General features: G+C 41.3%; 1 protein-coding gene across 2 annotated transcripts in view; it reads right to left on the reverse strand.

Moving 5' to 3' along the window:
* LOC126262735 (fanconi-associated nuclease 1-like) overlaps positions 1 to 19,928 on the reverse strand; it is a 151,858-nt gene that overhangs the window by 39,796 nt on the left and 92,134 nt on the right. For both annotated transcript variants that reach the window (XM_049959543.1, XM_049959542.1), the window contains 2 exons: positions 16,318 to 16,449; positions 3,613 to 3,850 (listed from right to left, as the gene is read on the reverse strand). In XM_049959543.1, the coding sequence (XP_049815500.1) occupies positions 3,613 to 3,850; positions 16,318 to 16,449 (370 nt within the window). The remainder of the gene's footprint in view (positions 1 to 3,612; positions 3,851 to 16,317; positions 16,450 to 19,928) is intronic.

Raw genomic sequence — 19,928 nt, forward strand, 5'->3', positions numbered from 1 at the left:
CAAGTAGGAAATGGGATAAATTTATCCAAATGATTGCCCAAAGTTTAAACCATATTGGGATGTGCACCCCAATTACTATCCAAGGGTATTTAATTCTTCAATTACCATCAAATTTCACAGTCATCTTCTTGCAACATACTTTAGGTAACTACAGGTATGCACCAAACAATAATTAATCTACTGCTAAAGCCTCTCTGTAAATGGTGGAAGGACTAAAAAAATTAGATTTTGCACTCATTTACTTAGACGGTATTTATTTCTTGGGACGACTTCCGAGAAAAGTTAAAAAGGCAGTACTGGTCTCTGAGTTCACAGGGGGAACTAACACTAGTAGTACACTAGTATGTCAGTCTTTAAAATCCAAATACCTCGACAGTCTGCTGGAGGATAAGCATCTACTTAAGGTATTAGTACAAAGACTTCCTTATCATCTGAGAAAAGAAATTTGGTACAGGGGATGGTTCACAGTTAGCAATTTATTACCTTTATTGAATGAGTAGTAACATTCAATAAGGAATGAGAGAATTATACACCCAGTGAAAGCTGCCAATGCAAAAATAATTACGGCAATTGTTACCACCAAGGCATCGACAGAGAAAAGAAAGTAAATTCTGTAATGCACATAAACAGAATAATGCTGGGGGCAATAACCAAGTAAATAACTGCTACCAAGCATTCATTTCTAGTGATTTAAATAAGAGGAATCTACATATAGCTCTTTTCCAAATCAACCGTCGAGAAAGAAAGAACTTTCTGGGGCATGCGTCAGGCTCCAGGACGTGACAATGCAACTAGACTAAATTCCTAGGAGGATTATTTCATTTAATTTTTGTTGTTGTTTTTAAGACTACCCTCACCCTTTAAAGTCAGCGAGAGGATAGATTTCATGTAACGACGTAGCAGACATACCACTTGTATCTTTATTGCAACTAAATTTTAGTGATCATATGTAGAAGTGGAGGAAATTGGATAATATCTATGCAGAGATAACTGCACATATTGTTCACCATACAATAACAACATGACCTTTTGCAACTTCACTGAGGAGGGGAAAGGAATGTAGAAAACAGCGAATATTGAGAATCATTTCAATGTATCGTAAACCCTTTTAAAATGCAACCCACCAGTAAAAACAAATGCGAGGAAAGTAAAAGACATAATTGCCAACCCCTATTATAAAATAAAATAATAAATAATATACTGAACAAATACCCATTCAGCTATGGTTACACGAGCTAGATGTTAGCATCGACATGTTTACAGAGAGGAGGGTGGACGGAAGAGGGTAGATATCCACCTTGGCAAGTAAGTGATGAGCTAACATCTAGGCATATACGTTAGCACAGGTCAATGATAATGCATGAGTGTAAGTCTTTCACAATGTGTACTCAGGACAGGGGAAACATATGAGCCACAGTACATGGGTAAGCTAAGCAGTCCGAAGTACGGTCTAGCTACAAAAGAGACTAAGTTACTTTGAGAATACAGGCGTGGCAAAAGTGTAGAAAGATACTTCTTGATGTACTGGATAATGCACCTCAATATGAACTGCTTAGGTGGACCCTATCAAGGGAGGACCTATGCCACAATGGGAGTAAAAGGACTTAAGGGGACAATATTGCCATACAAATTTAGGATTGTGCTCGAAACATTTTCCGGCATTAAGCAGTGTGTTTAATATCTCAGAACAGTAGGATGCTGTTGTTATTTGAGCGCTTACTCCAAGGTAGTAAGGCAGAAGAATTTACAGCTCCTTGACATTACATATTTGGCTAAATCAATGAACAAGGACACAAATGCCTGAGCTTCATTGTCTACATAAGGCACAGCCAACTTGAGTATTGGGCAAGGAGCAATGAGAGAGTTGCAAATTCTTTTTGTCATGTAACTCCTCAAGAAAATGATTCATGGTTATATTCAGTAAATAACACAAAGGGACGACAGAATCATATCTCAACAAGACACTCGAGAAATTTATCTCTGAGCAAGAGCATTTAGAAGAACTGTACATGAAGTTTAGAGGGATAGTTGCTCAAGTACTGGACAGATAGCTGCCTAGTATAATAGATCACTATGGCAGGTAAATTCCACAGTATACAGTCTTTGTACAGAAATTTCTAAAGGAACAGTGACTACTGTGCGATAGGTGTAAAACAAAACATGCAAGTATAAAGGGGGAGAGATTAAATGAAACATGTTTCGCTCTGAAAAAAGCAATGATATAGCAAAATCTTATTGAAAGACTTCTCACAAAAATCAAAGAAATTATGGTAATATGTAAACGCTGTTAGTGACATTAAAGTTAGTGTCCACACACTCATGAATGATATAGGAAACGGAAATGACACTAGTAAACCAAAAGCCATGTTTTCAAATGTTCCTTTACTAAAAAAAAATTTAGAAATACTGTCCCAGTTCATCTCTCAAATCATTTCAAAGATGGCTGAAATATTGACAATGTTGTTGAGAAACAGCTTAATCACTGAAACCAAATGAAGCCCCAGGAGCTAACGGAATACCTAGCATATTCTATAAGGAATTTGTGGCCGAGTTAACCCTCTTTTTATCATTATATACCATGAATTTCTTAATGAAACCGCTATGCCCATTAATAAGAAGAAAGCACAGGTAATATCCATCCTCAAGAAGGGTGGCATGAGTAAGCTACAAAATTACCATCCAATATCTTTAATATCCATCTGCTGTAGAATCTTAGAAGACATCTCAGCTCAAACATAATGAGTTGTTAGAATGACCACCTACATGCCAACCTGCACGGATTCACACATCATCAGGCATATGAAACATAAACTGTGTTTTTCTCATGTGGCATCCTGGAAGCCAATTTGGTGGATTTCTTGACTTCTAAAAAGCGTTTGACTAAGTGCTGTAACACAAAAAGCATTTGACTCAGTGCTACACCAATGAAAGTATGATCATATGGGGTATCAAACACAATTTGACTGGATTGAGTATTCCTTGCCAAGGAAGATGCAGCATGTTACTTTGCATAGAGAGTCATAGACTGATGTTGAAGTATGTTCAGATATGATCCAGGGAAATGTGCTGAGATCCTTGCTGTACATTAATGACCAGGAACACCATTTTAAAAGTAACCTCTGGCTTTTTGCACATGATACAGTTCTCTATAATGAAATTATTTCTAGGGGGAAAAAAACTGCACAATCAATCAGTTAGACCTCGACAAGACTTTGAAATGATGCAAAGGTTGACAACTTGCTTTAAATGTACAGAAATGTAAAATTTTCCACTTTACAAAACAAAACAAAAATAGTAGCTTATGACCATGATATTACCGATTAAAAATTGGAATCGGGTAACTCATGCAAATGCCTGGGTGTAACAGTTTGTAGAGTGTTGAAATGGAATAATCACATAGGTAGTCATAGCTAAAGCAGGTGTCAGACTTTGGTTCATTGGTAGGATACTGGGCAAAATGCAATCAGCCTACAAAGGTGACTGCTCACAATGCACTCATGTAACCCAACAACACACTGTTGTTTTAAACTTAAGGAAAAAAATTAATAAAAACAAAAGAGTACTGGGAGACTGGCATAATCTCTGTAGCTCCTCATATGAGTTGATACTCACTGCAGCATGGTCTCGCACATGACGATGAAGCAACAAAGCCAAAGCCACATAGCATTTTCCTCTGCGGTGAGTTCTATAAAGCTTCTGGCTCAATATAAGCTCAAGAATTTGAACTGCAGATTTGTAATGTTCCTTTCCAGATTTTCTATAAACCTCAGCACCATACTGCAGGCAGGAGGCATATACAGTGCCTGGTGTAAACCTTCTCAGAAAAGATGGGAGCTGTTCAACATGTTCTCTGAAATATAAAATTTTTTCATCAACATAATACTCAAAACACTAAAATAACAACAATGAAATATTATCAACAAAAGGGAGCAAAGGATGCACTTAACTACTTAGCTTAGCCGTCCCATAGTCTACACGAATTCCTCACTTAGTGTGGTCCAGTGGCTATGTGTCAGACTGGAAATTCACAGGTCCCTGGTTCAGTGCTACACATTATAAACCTTCGGCCTCCCCCTACTCTCTGGCAGACATAATATGGACTTGGACACACAATGAAATCTGACTGACAGATTGCTGTCAGCCAGGTTGGGTCTTTCCTCCCTTGCACCACCCTACATCAGAAGGCACAAATTTGGGAGTTTTCTCCCAAATTAAATGCGCACACAAAGTTGACACTTGGCGTGTTGGCTCATGGGAGCGGCTGTAAATGGGAAATGCCTTTGCAGCCGCTCCCATCAGCCACCACGTCGAGTGTCAACTTTGTTTGTGCATACAATATACGCCCCAGGATTACCAATTCCACTGTGTGATCAAATTTACCTAAGTTTTTGTGTCAGTCTGCTGCACAGAATAACTCGTGAACAACCACATTGTAATCTACACTTACCATGAGAATGCTAAAACTGCTGACCAAATAGTCAAGATATACCCACCCACGGGCAAACACATGTCGCTGAGCCATCAAAGCAAGTCTTGGCCCTAAAAATACAGCACTCCACACATGAGTTGCAATTGTGACACTATTCCAGCAGAAACAAACATTCACCCATCAGAAAGAACATCTGTTGGTATCATAGAAAATTTGTAGCTGCACACTAGCAGTGTCAGTCATTCTGCGACAAGCAAACTGCCATGGGAAATCACTACAAATTGTGGTTAATCTCAAACTGGAGAGTCATAGACCGTTCATAACAGAGAATTATGCGTGTGTGAATTCCTAAGGGACCAAACTGCTTAGGTCATCATTCCCTAGACTCCACACACACACCCATGCCCGAGGGAGGATTTGAACCTCTGGCGGGAGGGGCCGCGCACTCCGTGTCATGACGCCTCAAACCGTGCAGCCATTCCATGCGGTCATAGAGCATTATAGCAAGCTACAATTCCTTATCGATAGAGGTGCTGATGTCACCATTTAGATTTTTTCTCATCTTCATAAGTGAAATACTGATGGCAGTCATCTTCATGCTGTGAATGAGTCTTTTACTATGACCCACAACCACATCTACTTGCATCACAAATTCAATCTTCAACGTAAATTTGTATGTAGATTCATTGTCACCAACATGCTACATCTGATTGTTGGAGCAGATTTCTTATCCTTTTAAAGCCTCCTCCCAGATCTTTGCCACTGATGCCTGCTTGACAGGCATCTTGTGCTGGCAAAAATGGGGACGCTCAACTACCAAGCAACAGTGTGTCCCCCATAATACTTTGCGAGTCCAGGGTGCCCATTTCTGCTGTTTAGATCTGAAGAAACTGATTTAAGACCACTGCACAATGAAGATTTATCACGAACACGACATTCTTTTTACGACTTCTTATAATTAAATGTTGCAAGTGAGACACACATCAACGAAATTTCTATTGTTCCTAGTCTCAAATACTGACTGTTTATTTCTGAGCATGTTACAATTTCCGGACGTGTAGACATATGTAATGTGCAGCAAAGCACTTGCCATAGACTTTTCCTTCATTTAATATAGGTTCTCTGAATTTACCTTGCGCTTTAGTTTTTATGACAAAAGCATTGTCAAATATGGAAAACAAATGTTGAATATAGCACAAATATAAACATTAGGTTACAGTATGGAGCAATCTGTTACCATAATCTTTATTTAGCATTCACATTTGTTGCTTTCCTATAACTCAAGTAGCTTGTCACCACAACCAAGATTTGAGGGGAGAGGAGGGCAGGGCATCAAATCAAAAATGCTAGCCTCTTTACATTTTCATGTGATGCTAACAATTTTTGCAGATTAATGGAAACATCAGCTTATAAAAACATGTTAGGCCATTAAGATTTCCTAAATGAGTCTTTTCTGTAGAATATGTATGTATGCATATGATTTGAAAATTCACTTGGAACGCTCTCACCTCTAAACGAATACCACTGCTGAAAATGTGTTAAAATAGAATGTGATGCAGACAAAATCCGATGTCCTGATTTAAGTTAAAAGGGGTATTTGAAGACCCCCCCCCCCCCCCCCCCCGCTCCGGTTCGAAGGGCAGTGGTCACGAGGGTGCACGACCTCGTCGAAACTGGATCCTGCATATTTATGTTGAGTGCATTGCAATTTGGGTAGAGAAACCTCCACCATTGTGACATCTCGCGATTCTCCTGTGACTTGGGTTCCTGTTGCTGGTCATAGTGTCACCGAGGTGAAAAGCAGTGAGTGGACTACCTGGGGAAGGCGGATCTGATTAGCCTTCCTGAGTTTTTAATTACTATTTACTATTTTTAGCTTCTTACACTTTTAAGTTCAACCAGTGCTATTTTTCTGTCTTGTGGCCACTAATGCCCCAATTACCTGCCCTGCGGGTTAGTGTATGTAATGGGACTGTACAGTTCCTCGCCTTGCCGCCGCTGTCTGGTGAGGCGTGTAAGTTTGACAGCTTTTTGATAGTAGGTCGGGTGACGTTCTTTTACCTTAGTGGGAGTCATTCCTTCTTGTTCTGGGTGCTCTAGGCACAGTATTCTGTGGGCGGAGTCCAGACTGCCATTTCCAGCTTTGGCTTAATTGTACATCTTGCATTTGTTTTGTTGGATGTTAGGTAGCCTCACTAAGATTATCATTAGTCACTCGTTAGACTGCCACTAGTCTAAGTTACCATCCTGTGATCTTTCGCTCATGAAATTGTTTTTTGTGTAACCTATTCAGAGGCTGATTCCTGGAGCATCGTCTGTCACTGGCCCTTGTGTTTTATTTTATTATTGTATTATCAAGTTAGCATTATTTGTCTCACCTGTTTGGTGATCTGTTGTTTGTGTTTTTAAAATTAACTTTTGCTATGTCATTCGCCATTTGACAGTATATTTGTTAAATTTTTTACAATTGCCATTTTGGCGTTAAAAGGCCTTCAGCCGTGATTGTGGTTACTTGCTTTAAAATTCTGGTTGCGACCTCACTGGCTCGTTTTCAAAAATAATTTATTAAAATAAATGACTGAAATTGCAAAGCAAACCAATAGTAATTGATTCGGGCCCCATCCACAATTGTATCCCATCCTGTCTTCCTTAATTACCAGGTTTCAACGTTTTTCTTTTTCATGGCGTTGAATTGTGGCCACCGTGTACCCGGCATTTTTGCATACTAACAGCATTTGTGCCTCCTGGTGCAGTAGCAAAAGCTGCAGCAGGAACAGATACAGGAACTGCTCAAATACCATGCTGGTGGTAAGCCAGGCCCCTGCTGAGAAGCCTCGTCTTCCGCCACCCTTGGGAAAATTTCCTTCACTGGCTCTTGCTGCACTCCCATGTAAGGAATATTGTCATCCAGTTGATAAGGCTGCCTTGTTATTGTGTAGTAATGTGGAAGTGTATGAATGTGTCCAAAATCTGAAGTCCACTACCAAGATTGAGAAACTAAACTTTGAGGATCTGTGTTAGTTGCTCCCGCAGTATTTTGGTCATCAAACTCATGTGGTGGTGGTGGCACGGTTACAGTTTAGTCAGCACCACGACCCCCCTATGGCAGTTGTATGTAGGGTGGTTCACTGACCTGCAAGGTGTGTCGTGCAAGTCTTGGTTTGAGTGTCCTCAATATACTACCTTGTATGCGGGCTTGCTAATTATGGACATGATTGTCTTGTTACCATCCGACCCTGAGGTCCAAACTAGGACACTAGTGTTGTCTGACCCTTCTTTAGCCAAAGTTGCTAAGATTGTAGAATCACACCAACTTACGCCAATAGCAAAGGACCTACTGTCTGACAAACTGGACATAGGGCATCATAAACATGGGATGAGCCAAGTGGCCTCAACTTCCTCTGAGCCTCTGTGTGTTGATACAAGTGACAAATCAAGTGCAGTGACATCACAGTGCTGCCCATCTTTGCCTACATCAGTCATGGTGACATAATCTCTGTTCAAGGCATTTTTTGGGTTCTAGACATCGCTCTCCTTCCACACCTGTTTCCATTCAACGGCAAGTCAGCAGTCCTAGCCTGACTGTCATTTGGTGCATATTCAATGGGACTGCCCACTCGTATGCGTGCGGTACGCTGCAAGGTAGGTCATTTGGTGAGCCGTGAGACAGACATTGGAGGTCATGGTGTTTTCCTTCGAGTCAGAGGCTGCCTCCAACACCCCTGAAGAGTCACCCTAGTGTATTCTGCTTAATTTGGTAGTAGATGGGTGTCCAGTAAGTTTCAGGTAGACATGGAAGTAACAGTCAGCCTAATTAACTTAGATGCAAGGCTCCTGGACTGCCACATATTGCAGTGGCCACTGTTTTATAATAAATAGTTTGTTCTTTTGAGGAGCCAATTTTCCATCTCTGCACACTATAAGAATGTTACGGACAAATACAGCTAAGACACACATCGATTCAGGGACAGAAGCTAACACCTGTAACTATCTACATGTGAGTTCACAAAGACACCCGTCGTAGCAATATGGCAACGGCCATTTAATTTTTAGTTCTGGACCTCCGTTTCTCTATGGTCTATTTTCTAGACCTCTCTGCATCCCTGTTTTTAGCTGTCTTCTCTTTCGTCAATTGGGATTGACATCTAGTCATTTTTAACTCTTCTGTTTGTATTTGTGTTTCACAGTTTTGACATAGGTGCGTATGACACTAGTTGTTTTTGCGCCCTAAACAAACCAAGACAAAACCAAAACACAAAGACACCGGATGCACTCAACCTTCTACAGGCACAGCCTGTACCTCTGAGTAAATGCCCAGTCACTGCTCATTCTGGGTGTCACTTATACTTCAGCCCAAAATATTATTGACATCTGGGGTGGGGAGAGAGGGAGGGGGTTGATGTGGACAGTAAATTGTCTGTTACATTTTACAAACAGTGTAGGTTCTTTGATTACCAGTAATGTTACTAGACTTTGACCAAATATAGATGTTTGCAATTTGTGGTTATGCAATGTATTTAACTATTGTATGCTTGATTTCGTAAATTTTACTTTCAGGTGAGTTAAAAGCAAGATACTTTCTTACTGATGAGAGAAGTTTTCCAACTGAAGCTATCCTCAATTGAAAGTTGTGATTGTAACCACTCCTTCTCATCTAATGTCCACAACACAATTTCCTTGTTGTCTAGTACCACCACTATTTTTCAGTGATACTGAGTACAACAGTGATGCTGCCACGGCTATTGCAAAAGACCACAAAAGCAGGTGATCTCGGCACCAACCAACGCCATTACGTCAGATGTAGCAGTACCACTGGTTGATTACCACATTGCCAGCCACGCTAGGGCTGGCACCACAACAACAATGTCACAGCAGAAAGACAGAACTACTATGGCATCAGTAACCCAGTTACTACACATCAAAGCCACAGGCTTGTTATCACCAGTGCGGTTGAAAGTGGTGCTTTGGCAAAAGAATTACACATTGAGCTGGTGTAAATACTTGTCATTTTAATCACAGGTATCATAGTGTGGCAGCTGCAGTCTATGAGGAAAGTCTACAAGTTGACACAGTTCTACAAGCGGCCACCATGACGCCTGGCCTATTGTGGCCCTACTGCTGGTTCTAAGTCCAAAGCTGTCAACTTACTGCCTTCTGTCCTGTGGGCCATCTCTAGGATTACTTCAGCCACAGCCAGCCATCTGCCCTGGAGGGCAACCATTTGTAACCAGGGGATTGCAGCAGCTCAACAACCTACACCAGTTTGGGCGTATTGTCGTCGTATGCACCAGCTCGTGAGGGCCAACGCTACTCTGAGGACTGTCTTCTTCTACAAGCACTACAGCGAGATCTACATCTACATTTATACTCCGCAAGCCACCCAACGGTGTGTGGCAGAGGGCACTTTACGTGCCACTGTCATTACCACCCTTTCCTGTTCCAGTCGCGTATGGTTCGCGGGCAGAACGACTGCCGGAAAGCCTCCGTGTGCGCCCTCGAATCTCTCTAATTTTACACTCCTGATCTCCTCGGGAGGTATAAGTAGGGGGAAGCAATATATTCGAAACCTCATCCAGAAACGCACCCTCTCGAAACCTGGACAGCAAGCTACACCGCGATGCAGAGCGCCTCTCTTGCAGAGTCTGCCACTTGAGTTTGCTAAACATCTCCGTAACGCTTACCAAATAACCCTGTGACGAAACGCGCCGCTCTTCTTTGGATCTTCTCTATCTCCTCCGTCAACCCGATCTGGTACGGATCCCACACTGATGAGCAATACTCAAGTATAGGTCGAACAAGTGTTTTGTAAGCCATCTCCTTTGTTGATGGACTACATTTTCTAAGGACTCTCCCAATGAATCTCAACCTGGTACCCGCCTTACCAACAATTAATTTTATATGATCATCCCACTTCAAATCGTTCCGCACGCATACTCCCAGATATTTTACAAAGTAACTGCTACCAGTGTTTGTTCCGCTACCATATAATCATACAATAAAGGATCCTTCTTTCTATGTATTCGCAATACACTACATTTGTCTATGTTAAGGGTCAGTTGCCACTCCCTGCACCAAGTGCCTATCCGCTGCAGATCTTCCTGCATTTTGCTGCAATTTTCTAATGCTGCAACTTCTCTGTATACTACAGCATCATCCGCGAAAAGCCGCATGGAACTTCCGACACTATCTACTAGGTCATTTATACATATTGTGAAAAGCAATGGTCCCACAACACTCCCCTGTGTCACACCGGAGGTTACTTTAACGTCTGTAGACGTCTCTCCAGTGAGAACAACATGCTGTGTTCTGTTTGCTAAAAACTCTTCAATCCAGTCACACAGTTGGTCTGATATTCCGTAGGCTCTTACTTTGTTTATCAGGTAACAGTGCGGAACTGTATCGAAAGCCTTCTGGAAGTCAAAGAAAATGGCATCTACCTGGGAGCCTGTATCTAATATTTTCTGGGTCTCATGAACAAATAAAGTGAGTTGGGTCTCACATGATCACTGTTTCCGGAATCCATGTTGATTCCTACAGAGTAGATTCTGGGTTTCCAGAAACGACATGATACACGAGCAAAAAACATGTTCTAAAATTCTACAACAGATCGATGTCAGAGATATATATCTATAGTTTTGCGCATCCGCTCGACGACCTTTCTTGAAGACTGGGACTACCTGCGCTCTTTTCCAATCATTTGGAACCTTCCGTTCCTCTAGAGACTTGCGGTACACAGCTGTTAGAAGGGGGGCAAGTTCTTTCGCGTACTCTGCATCTTCCAATGAATCCTGCCCTGGGCTACAGAGCTGTGCCCAGAAGGCACAGGAACTGCTGCATACTCTGCACCTCAGTGTTCCTGGAGAGCTGCTGGCATCACAACAGGCTGTGGGACACCTCCTGCATCAGTGCCTTCCACTTGCTGCTTTCAGCACATGCTATGGAGGGTGTTGCCACCACATAAATTTACTATGAGTGTTATAATTTGTTCTTCAATAAAGTGTATGACTAATAATGATGTGTATCTGAGCAGCCATAGGTCATCATTCTGCCCTCAGTCCCCCACCAACCTCAGTTCAACCCCCCATCGTAGAGGTCATCCATCCCAGCCTTTACAGTTGAGATCTTTCCCCTGAAATCTCGTATCATGGTTGATTTCAGTTAAACGTGGACCTTGCTTAAAAAATACTGATTTTAACATAATCACAACACAAGATATTTGCTATCAGCTTTGTCACTCTGTTATCATAACATTATAGATTTTTCTTTGGTTTCTAGCTATATTGTACTGCACTTATTCAGTCAGGGTACATCTAATTTTGCACAGCCATGCAAGCTTTTCTACAATCACTAAAGCAGTGCAGCTACAAGAAATGTCTGAAGTTCAGCTGCCTCAGAACTCCAATTTGATGTGACAAGTATGCCTTTAATGCAGCAATCTGATCAATTCTGAATGTTACTGTGTAAACTCTATTCTCAATTCTTTGAATTCTTCATTCTGTGTATTACTGCTGCACAATAGGACAATTTAAGATTAAGCAAGTAATATTGTCCTCATCCTGATGGTTGATTTGAACAGTGCAGTGCTTTTCTAGGCACTGTTCAACAGCAGATGATAAGCTCTTGCTTTCTTCAAACCTTTGTACGGATTTAAGCTGCCAGTGATAGGGGGGATCTACAGATTAACATGGACTCTGAATCATAGTGAAACTTGACATTTTTTCACTAAATAAATCACTGCCAGAGGTGAAAGAAATGATAAGTGACAAACAAATCTTAGGGCAGCCTGGGAACTTTTGAGTCTGGCACTTACTCACTCAGCCACATATGTTTCCCCTCCATAACCACGTAATTTCAGTCACAACTACTGCTTCATAAGTATGAACTGTGTCATTTTTCACACTGGATGTATGACAATATCCAGTGTGAATACAGTGCAAATAATCTTCAAGTTGCATTCTGCTCCTAACACTATCACAGCAAGTTTCACACAAATACATTCTGAGAGTAAACATAGTCTCATTATCGACAAATGTTTTTGCAGATACTGATGGGATTATTTTACATTTTACAGACAATAACAAAAAAGTTTAATTTATGACAGTGTTTCCACCAAATGTAATGCAGTTAACATCTCTGTAGACACTGATTCTACATCGACATCTACATTTATACTCCGCAAGCCACCCAACGGTGTGTGGCGGAGGGCACTTTATGTGCCACTGTCATTACCTCCCCTTCCTGTTCCAGTCGCGTATGGTTCGCAGGAAGAACGACTGTCTGAAAGTCTCCGTGCGCGCTCGAATCTCTCTAATTTTACATTCCTGATCTCCTCGGGAGGTATAAGTAGGGGGAAGCAATATATTCGAAACCTCATCCAGAAACGCACCCTCTCGAAACCTGGACAGCAAGCTACACCGCGATGCAGAGTGCCTCTCTTGCAGAGTCTGCCACTTGAGTTTGCTAAACATCTCCGTAACGCTATCACGGTTACCAAATAACCCTGTGACGAAACGCGCCGCTCTTCTTTGGATCTTCTCTGTCTCCTCCGTCAACCCGATCTGGTACGGATCCCACACTGTTGAGCAATACTCAAGTATAGGTCGAACGAGTGTTTTGTAAGCCACCTGCTTTGTTGATGGACTACATTTTCTAAGGACTCTCCCAATGAATCTCAACCTGATACCCGCCTTACCAACAATTAATTTTATATGATCATTCCACTTCAAATCGTTCCGCACGCATACTCCCAGATATTTTACAGAAGTAACTGCTACCAGTGTTTGTTCCGCTATCATATAATCATACAATAAAGGATCCTTCTTTCTATGTATTCGCAATACACTACATTTGTCTATGTTAAGGGTCAGTTGCCACTCCCTGCACCAAGTGCCTATCCGCTGCAGATCTTCCTGCATTTCGGTACAATTTTCTAATGCTGCAACTTCTCTGTATACTACAGCATCATCCGCGAAAAGCCGCATGGAACTTCCGACACTATCTACTAGGTCATTTATACATATTGTGAAAAGCAATGGTCCCATAACACTCCCCTGTGGCACGCCAGAGGTTACTTTAACGTCTGTAGACGTCTCTTCATTGAGAACAACATGCTGTGTTCTGTTTGCTAAAAACTCTTCAATACAGCCACACAGTTGGTCTGATATTCCGTAGGCTCTTACTTTGTTTATCAGGCGACAGTGCGGAACTGTATCGAACGTCTTCTGGAAGTCAAGGAAAATAGCATCTACCTGGGAGCCTGTATCTAATATTTTCTGGGTCTCACGAACAAATAAAGCGAGTTGGGTCTCACATGATCACTGTTTCCGGAATCCATGTTGATTCCTACAGAGTAGATTCTGGGTTTCCAAAAACGACATGATACTCTAGCAAAAAACATGTTCTAAAATTCTACAACAGATCGACGTCAGAGATATAGGTCTATAGTTTTGCGCATCAGCTCGACGACCTTTCTTGAAGACTGGGACTACCTGTGCTCTTTTCCAATCATTTGGAACCTTCCGTTCCTCTAGAGACTTGCGGTACACGGCTGTCAGAAGGGGAGGGGCAAGTTCTATCGCGTACTCTGTGTAGAAACGAATTGGTATCCCGTCAGGTCCAGTGGACTTTCCTCTGTTGAGTGATTCCAGTTGCTTTTCTATTCCTTGGACACTTATTTCGATGTCAGCCATTTTTTCGTTTGTCAGAGGATTTAGAGAGGGAACTGCAGTGCGGTCTTCCTCTGTGAAACAGCTTTGGAAAAAGGTGTTTAGTATTTCAGCTTTACGCATATCATCCTCTGTTTCAATGCCATCATCATCCCGGAGTGTCTGGATATGCTGTTTTGAGCCACTTACTGATTTAACGTAAGACCAGAACTTCCTAGGATTTTCTGTTAAGTCGGTACATAGAATTTTACTTTCGAATTCACTGAACGCTTCACACATAGCCCTTCTTACATTAACTTTGACATCGTTTAGTTTCTGTTTGTCTGAGAGATTTTGGCTGTGTTTAAACTTGGAGTGAAGCTCTCTTTGCTTTCGCAGTAGCTTCCTAACTTTGGTGTTGAACCACGGTGGGTTTTTCCTGTCCCTCACAGTTTTACTCGGCACGTACCTGTCTAAAACGCATTTTACAATTGCCTTAAACTTTTTCCATAAACACTCAACATTGTCAGTGTCGGAACAGAAATTTTCATTTTGATCTGTTAGGTAGTCTGAAATCTGCCTTCTATGACTCTTGCTAAACAGATAAACCTTCCTCCCTTTTTTTATATTCCTATTAACTTCCATATTCAGGGATGCTGCAACGGCCTTATGATCACTGATTCCCTCTTCTGCACTTACAGAGTCGAAAAGTTTGGGTCTGTTTGTTATCAGTAGGTCCAAGATGTTATCTCCACGTGTCGGTTCTTTATTTAATTGCTCGAGGTAATTTTCGGATAGTGCACTCAGTATAATGTCACTCAATGCTCTGTCCCTACCACCCGTCCTAAACATCTGAGTGTCCCTGTCTACATCTGGTAAATTGAAATCTCCACCTAAGACTATAATATGCTGAGAAAATTTATGTGCAATGTATTCCAAATTTTCTCTCAGTTGTTCTGCAACTAATGCTGCTGAGTCAGGAGATCGGTAAAAGGAGCCAATTATTAACCTAGCTTGGTTGTCGAGTGTAACCTCCACCCATAATATTTCACAGGAACTATCCACTTCTACTACACTACAGGATAAACTTCTACTAACAGCGACAAACAAGCCACCACCGGTTGCATGCTATCTATCCGTTCTAAACACCGTCTGTGCCTTTGTAAAAATTTCGGCTGAATTTATCTCTGGCTTCAGCCAGCTTTCTGTACCTATAACGATTTCAGCTTCGGTGCTTTCTATCAGCGCTTGAAGTTCCGGTACTTTACCAATGCAGCTTCGACAGTTTACAATTACAATACCGATTGCTGCTTGGTCCCTGCATGTCCTGGCTTTGCCCCACACCCTTTGAGGCTGTTGCCCTTTCTGTACTTGCCCGAGGCCATCTAACCTAAAAAACCACCCAGTCCACGCCACACAACCCCTGCTACCCGTGTAGCCGCTTGCTGCGTGTAGTGGACTCCTGACCTATCCAGCGGAACCCGAAACCCGACCACCCTATGGCGCAAGTCGAGGAATCTGCAGCCCACACGGTCGCAGAACCGTCTCAGCCTCTGATTCAGACCCTCCACTCGGCTCTGTACCAAAGGTCCGCAGTCAGTCCTGTTGACGATGCTGCAGATGGTGACCTCTGCTTTCACCCCGCTAGCGAGACTGGCAGTCTTCACCAAATCAGATAGCCGCCGGAAGCCAGAGAGGATTTCCTACGATCCATAGCGACACACATCATTGGTGCCGACATGAGCGACCACCTGCAGATGGGTGCACCCTGTACCCTTCATGGCATCCGGGAGGACCCTTTCCACATCTGGAATGACTCCCCCCTGGTATGCACACGGAGTGCACATTGGTTTTCTTCCCCTCTCTTGCTGCCATATCCCTAAAGCAGTGCAGCTACAAGAAATGTCTGAAGTTCAGCTGCCTCAGAACTCCAATTTCATGTGACAAGTATGCCTTTAATGCAGCAATCTGATCAATTCTGAATGTTACTGTGTAAACTGTATTCTCAATTCTTTGAATGTATGTACACAGAATAATTACACAATAGTTTATAAAATTTTGCTCTTATTTATAGTACTTAGGCATTAGTACTGCAATTGAAGCTGTTTTTTAGGTTTATAAAATTCATTAATAACTGACAAAAACAATTAATTTTCATTTTAAAAGTTCAATGGTCAACACTGGGTTTTAAAGTACTTGTATATACAGTTTAATGATAAATTAAAAATATTCTACATCACTGACCTTTCATTAGCATCCGTCAAGAGCTCCCTAAAATTATTTTCTATAACAGCAACAATCTCTCTTGCTGTAGCCCAGTCTTTCTTCTCTATGGCTACCATAGATTCATTTTGTAACTCGATTGCAGTTTCATACCTGATAAAAATGCAAACAAATTACTACAATAGCCCAGTGTGGTGTTCAGTTCACTTCAGTACACAGTTATACGTAAGACACAAATGTATTCTGGAACTGAAATACTCATTGTTGTAGTAGCCACTTGAGCACTCTGCGGTCTTCCCATATGACTATACAATGCTAAGGCAAATGCAATCACAAAGTGGAGGTTTTGAAAACATGTGTATTGGTGACTACTTTTGTCATAAAATACATAACTGCATGAAATACACTTCAGTAAAAAAAGTAAAGCCGTCATCACTCTGAATCCAAAGATTGGTTTGAACATCACAGTGATTTACTAGGCATGGTACTATGCCTTTCTCCACCCTCAAACTGACTTATGCAGCCAATTATAGGGGGACCTACAGTTTAATGTGGATTCCAAACCATTCTGTAACTGGGCATTTTTCACTTCAACAAACATTGCCAGAGGTGAAAGCTGTGTAAGTGGAAGATACATATCTTAGGAGTGACCAGGAATAAAATCTGAGACCTTTGGATTTGCAGTCTGGCAATTTACCACAGAGCCACCGGGTAACATCATGCCCAATAAATAAAGTATAACTGCGAAAACTAATTTGAGAGTTATGGCCTTATACAGAGCTAGCAAGGTTTTTAAGTAAAGCACAAGTAAACTATCCATAACCATGGCATTTGTTTACTGTTCCACATACTTGAAGGCAGCCTTGAACATCTCCTGTAATGCACAGTGGCTGATCTTTTCATCTTCTTCCTTTCCTTCATCATCTGACTCCTCTTACTCAACACTATACTGTTGCAAAACAAGATTGAACATATTCAAGTTCTTAATTGGTTACAGCAGCAATATCACTTTCTGCTAGCCATTTCTTTACATCAGCAGGATGAATGTCATTCTGAAGAGCTTGCAGATCAGTGAATAAATCTGCAGTGTCTGATTCATTACTTTCAGGAAATTCCTGCACTTGGTTTAGGTTAAGACAAACCTTCTTCCATGATTTTTCTTAAGTTCCTCCCAACCTTGAACAATTGAGTAAACTGCATAGCTGCTTCAAAAAGAAGACAAGCCTCTTCTGGTTTCTCTAACAAAGTGCTGACATATTTCCTCCTGTAATGTTGTTTTAACAGCTCTGTAACCCTCTGGTCCAATGGTTGGATTACTGAAGTTACATGGGGCATGCATCTATGTGTATGTGTGTGTCTGTGTATGGAGGGGGAGGGGGGGAGGCAAAAACAGAACTTTAACAGCACCTTCTTGAACTTCAGACTCAATGGACATTTTCTAGTATTTTTTAACATCTGGAACAAACGCAGCAAAGGGCCGTTCTTTAAACAAATTACCATTCATTCAAGCAGTTTTTTGAGCATAATGAACAAGAAGTGCTGACATATTTACATTTTCGAAGGCTCTTGGTTTCTTACAGTTGCCTATTTCAAATAAGAGCAATTTATGGTCACCACTTATGAGTTGCTGCATGTTCAGCCTGTCCTTTGCTAGTTCCATGCCTCTGACTGTTTCATTCTTTGAGGCAAGGGTTTATCGAGGGACCATTTTATACTTTAGTCCCATCTGTTGTATAATTGATCAGCTACCTGTTTATTTTCTGAGACAATTTTTTCAAATTTTTCAACGAACATCCTACCTGCATCATCATCAGTGGAAAGTTTCTCACCTGAAATAGCAACTTGCCTAATGCTGTGACAGTTTTTTCGCCAGTGAAGACAACCTTCATTTTCTTGGCACTTGTCTTCCTCCCTCCGCAGTTTTGGTGCAACTGAACAGCATTTTCTTTTACGATGGGGCTTGAAAGTGGGATCCTCTTACATCTTTCCTGACAAAACCAAACCCACACAGTGCCATCCGAGAGCTCACTGATTTTCTAGTTTTTACACTATCTCCGGTTAGTGAAAAAGCTTCAAGATATTTCTGGTTCTTTTTCCAGTCTCTAATGGTTGTCTCTCCAATACCCATTTCAGAGGCTAAGTTAGTAACTGAATCATCTTTGTCAGTTACCTTTTTTGCAGTCATTTAGTTTCTGTTCGATTATGCACGCAACACATTCTCTCATTTGATTTGTAGCCATTTTTAGTGTTTCAGAACCCCCTATCACTTCTTCATCAGAAATTAATAAATTGTATAAAACTACACTGTAACTTTAAAATTAAAAGGAATTCAGTAATAAAAAAGCAAAGACAAAACAGCAAATTGCAGAGTATAGTTAAGTGAATAATTCAGCAGTACAGTAGTCTGTCAACTGAGTATGTGTGAAGAGTGTGACTTGACTGGTATCAGTTGTGACAAGAGTAAAATTGACTGATAATGCTGGCACTCAGTGGTGGCTGCTGCGTTAGGCACAAGAGCACGACAACATCCTAAATTTCGACACCTTGCGGATTTATTGGTTATTTTTCTTTGAAAGCTGTTAAACGTAACACAGAGGCTGCAATCTGAAAGATATGGCACTTAAATCTTCTGTGCTACTGCTCCATTAGACTCCATGAAACCTGACATCAGGGTCGGAAGCACACCTTCAGTTTTGCACATTTTAAGGAGCTTTTAGACATGTGTAAATCATGTGATGTAATTGCCTTATGGTCCAAATACATATGGATTTGATAAAAAAAAAAAAAAAAATGTGGTTCATGATATGCACAGCTAGCCCTTGCCACTCAACTAGAAGTTTACATCAGTGCCACCAGGTGGCAGCACACTGCAGCAGATTTTTATCTCTGTTCACTCAGCATTAATTCTGATAGATGACAGCACACTCCTGAGATATGCTAATTCACTCACTATACACTGTAGTAAAATTAGATCAGGCGTCAGTATATGTTAAAGTTGTACTGACAGTAGACCTATCTCATGGGTTTCTGAATGAGTTGTAATTAAGTTATTACTTGTATCATACAATAATCCATTTGAGGCACTGAGAATCATAAAGGCCTAAAGCACATCTCTGTCGATTGTGAGATTGGAGCATTTATTCATGCTTCTTAAACCTGTTGATTATATGGTGAGTCAGGTTTATCCGTGCTGTAGGCCCACACTATATATTTAAAATTCATAAAAACTATATCACTCTGATATTCACTTAAATATGAGATTGACGGCAGTGTGCTTTAGGCTCTTATGGATCTCAGCACGATTTGTATTCTAGTCAAGTGACCATGTTGGTACACATTACTACTAGAGTTTCATCATTTCCACAAAAGGCATTTTGTGTTTATAGTTGGTTGTTTACTGTGCGGGAATTGGCTTTTGTGTGCAGTGTACACATGAACTATATTGAAGCTATTTTACGTGCTAACAGAAAAGTAAAGCTGTGAGAATGGGTTGTGAGTCATGCTTGGGTAGCTCAATTGGTGGGGCACTTGCCTGTGAAAGGCAAAGGTCCTGACTTTGAGTCTCAGTCCTACACACAGCTTTATCTGCCAGGAACTTCCAGGCCAGCGCACACACTGCTGCAGAGTCAAAA

Source organism: Schistocerca nitens, chromosome 6 (assembly GCF_023898315.1).
Source record: "Schistocerca nitens isolate TAMUIC-IGC-003100 chromosome 6, iqSchNite1.1, whole genome shotgun sequence".
NCBI lineage: Eukaryota > Metazoa > Arthropoda > Insecta > Orthoptera > Acrididae > Schistocerca > Schistocerca nitens.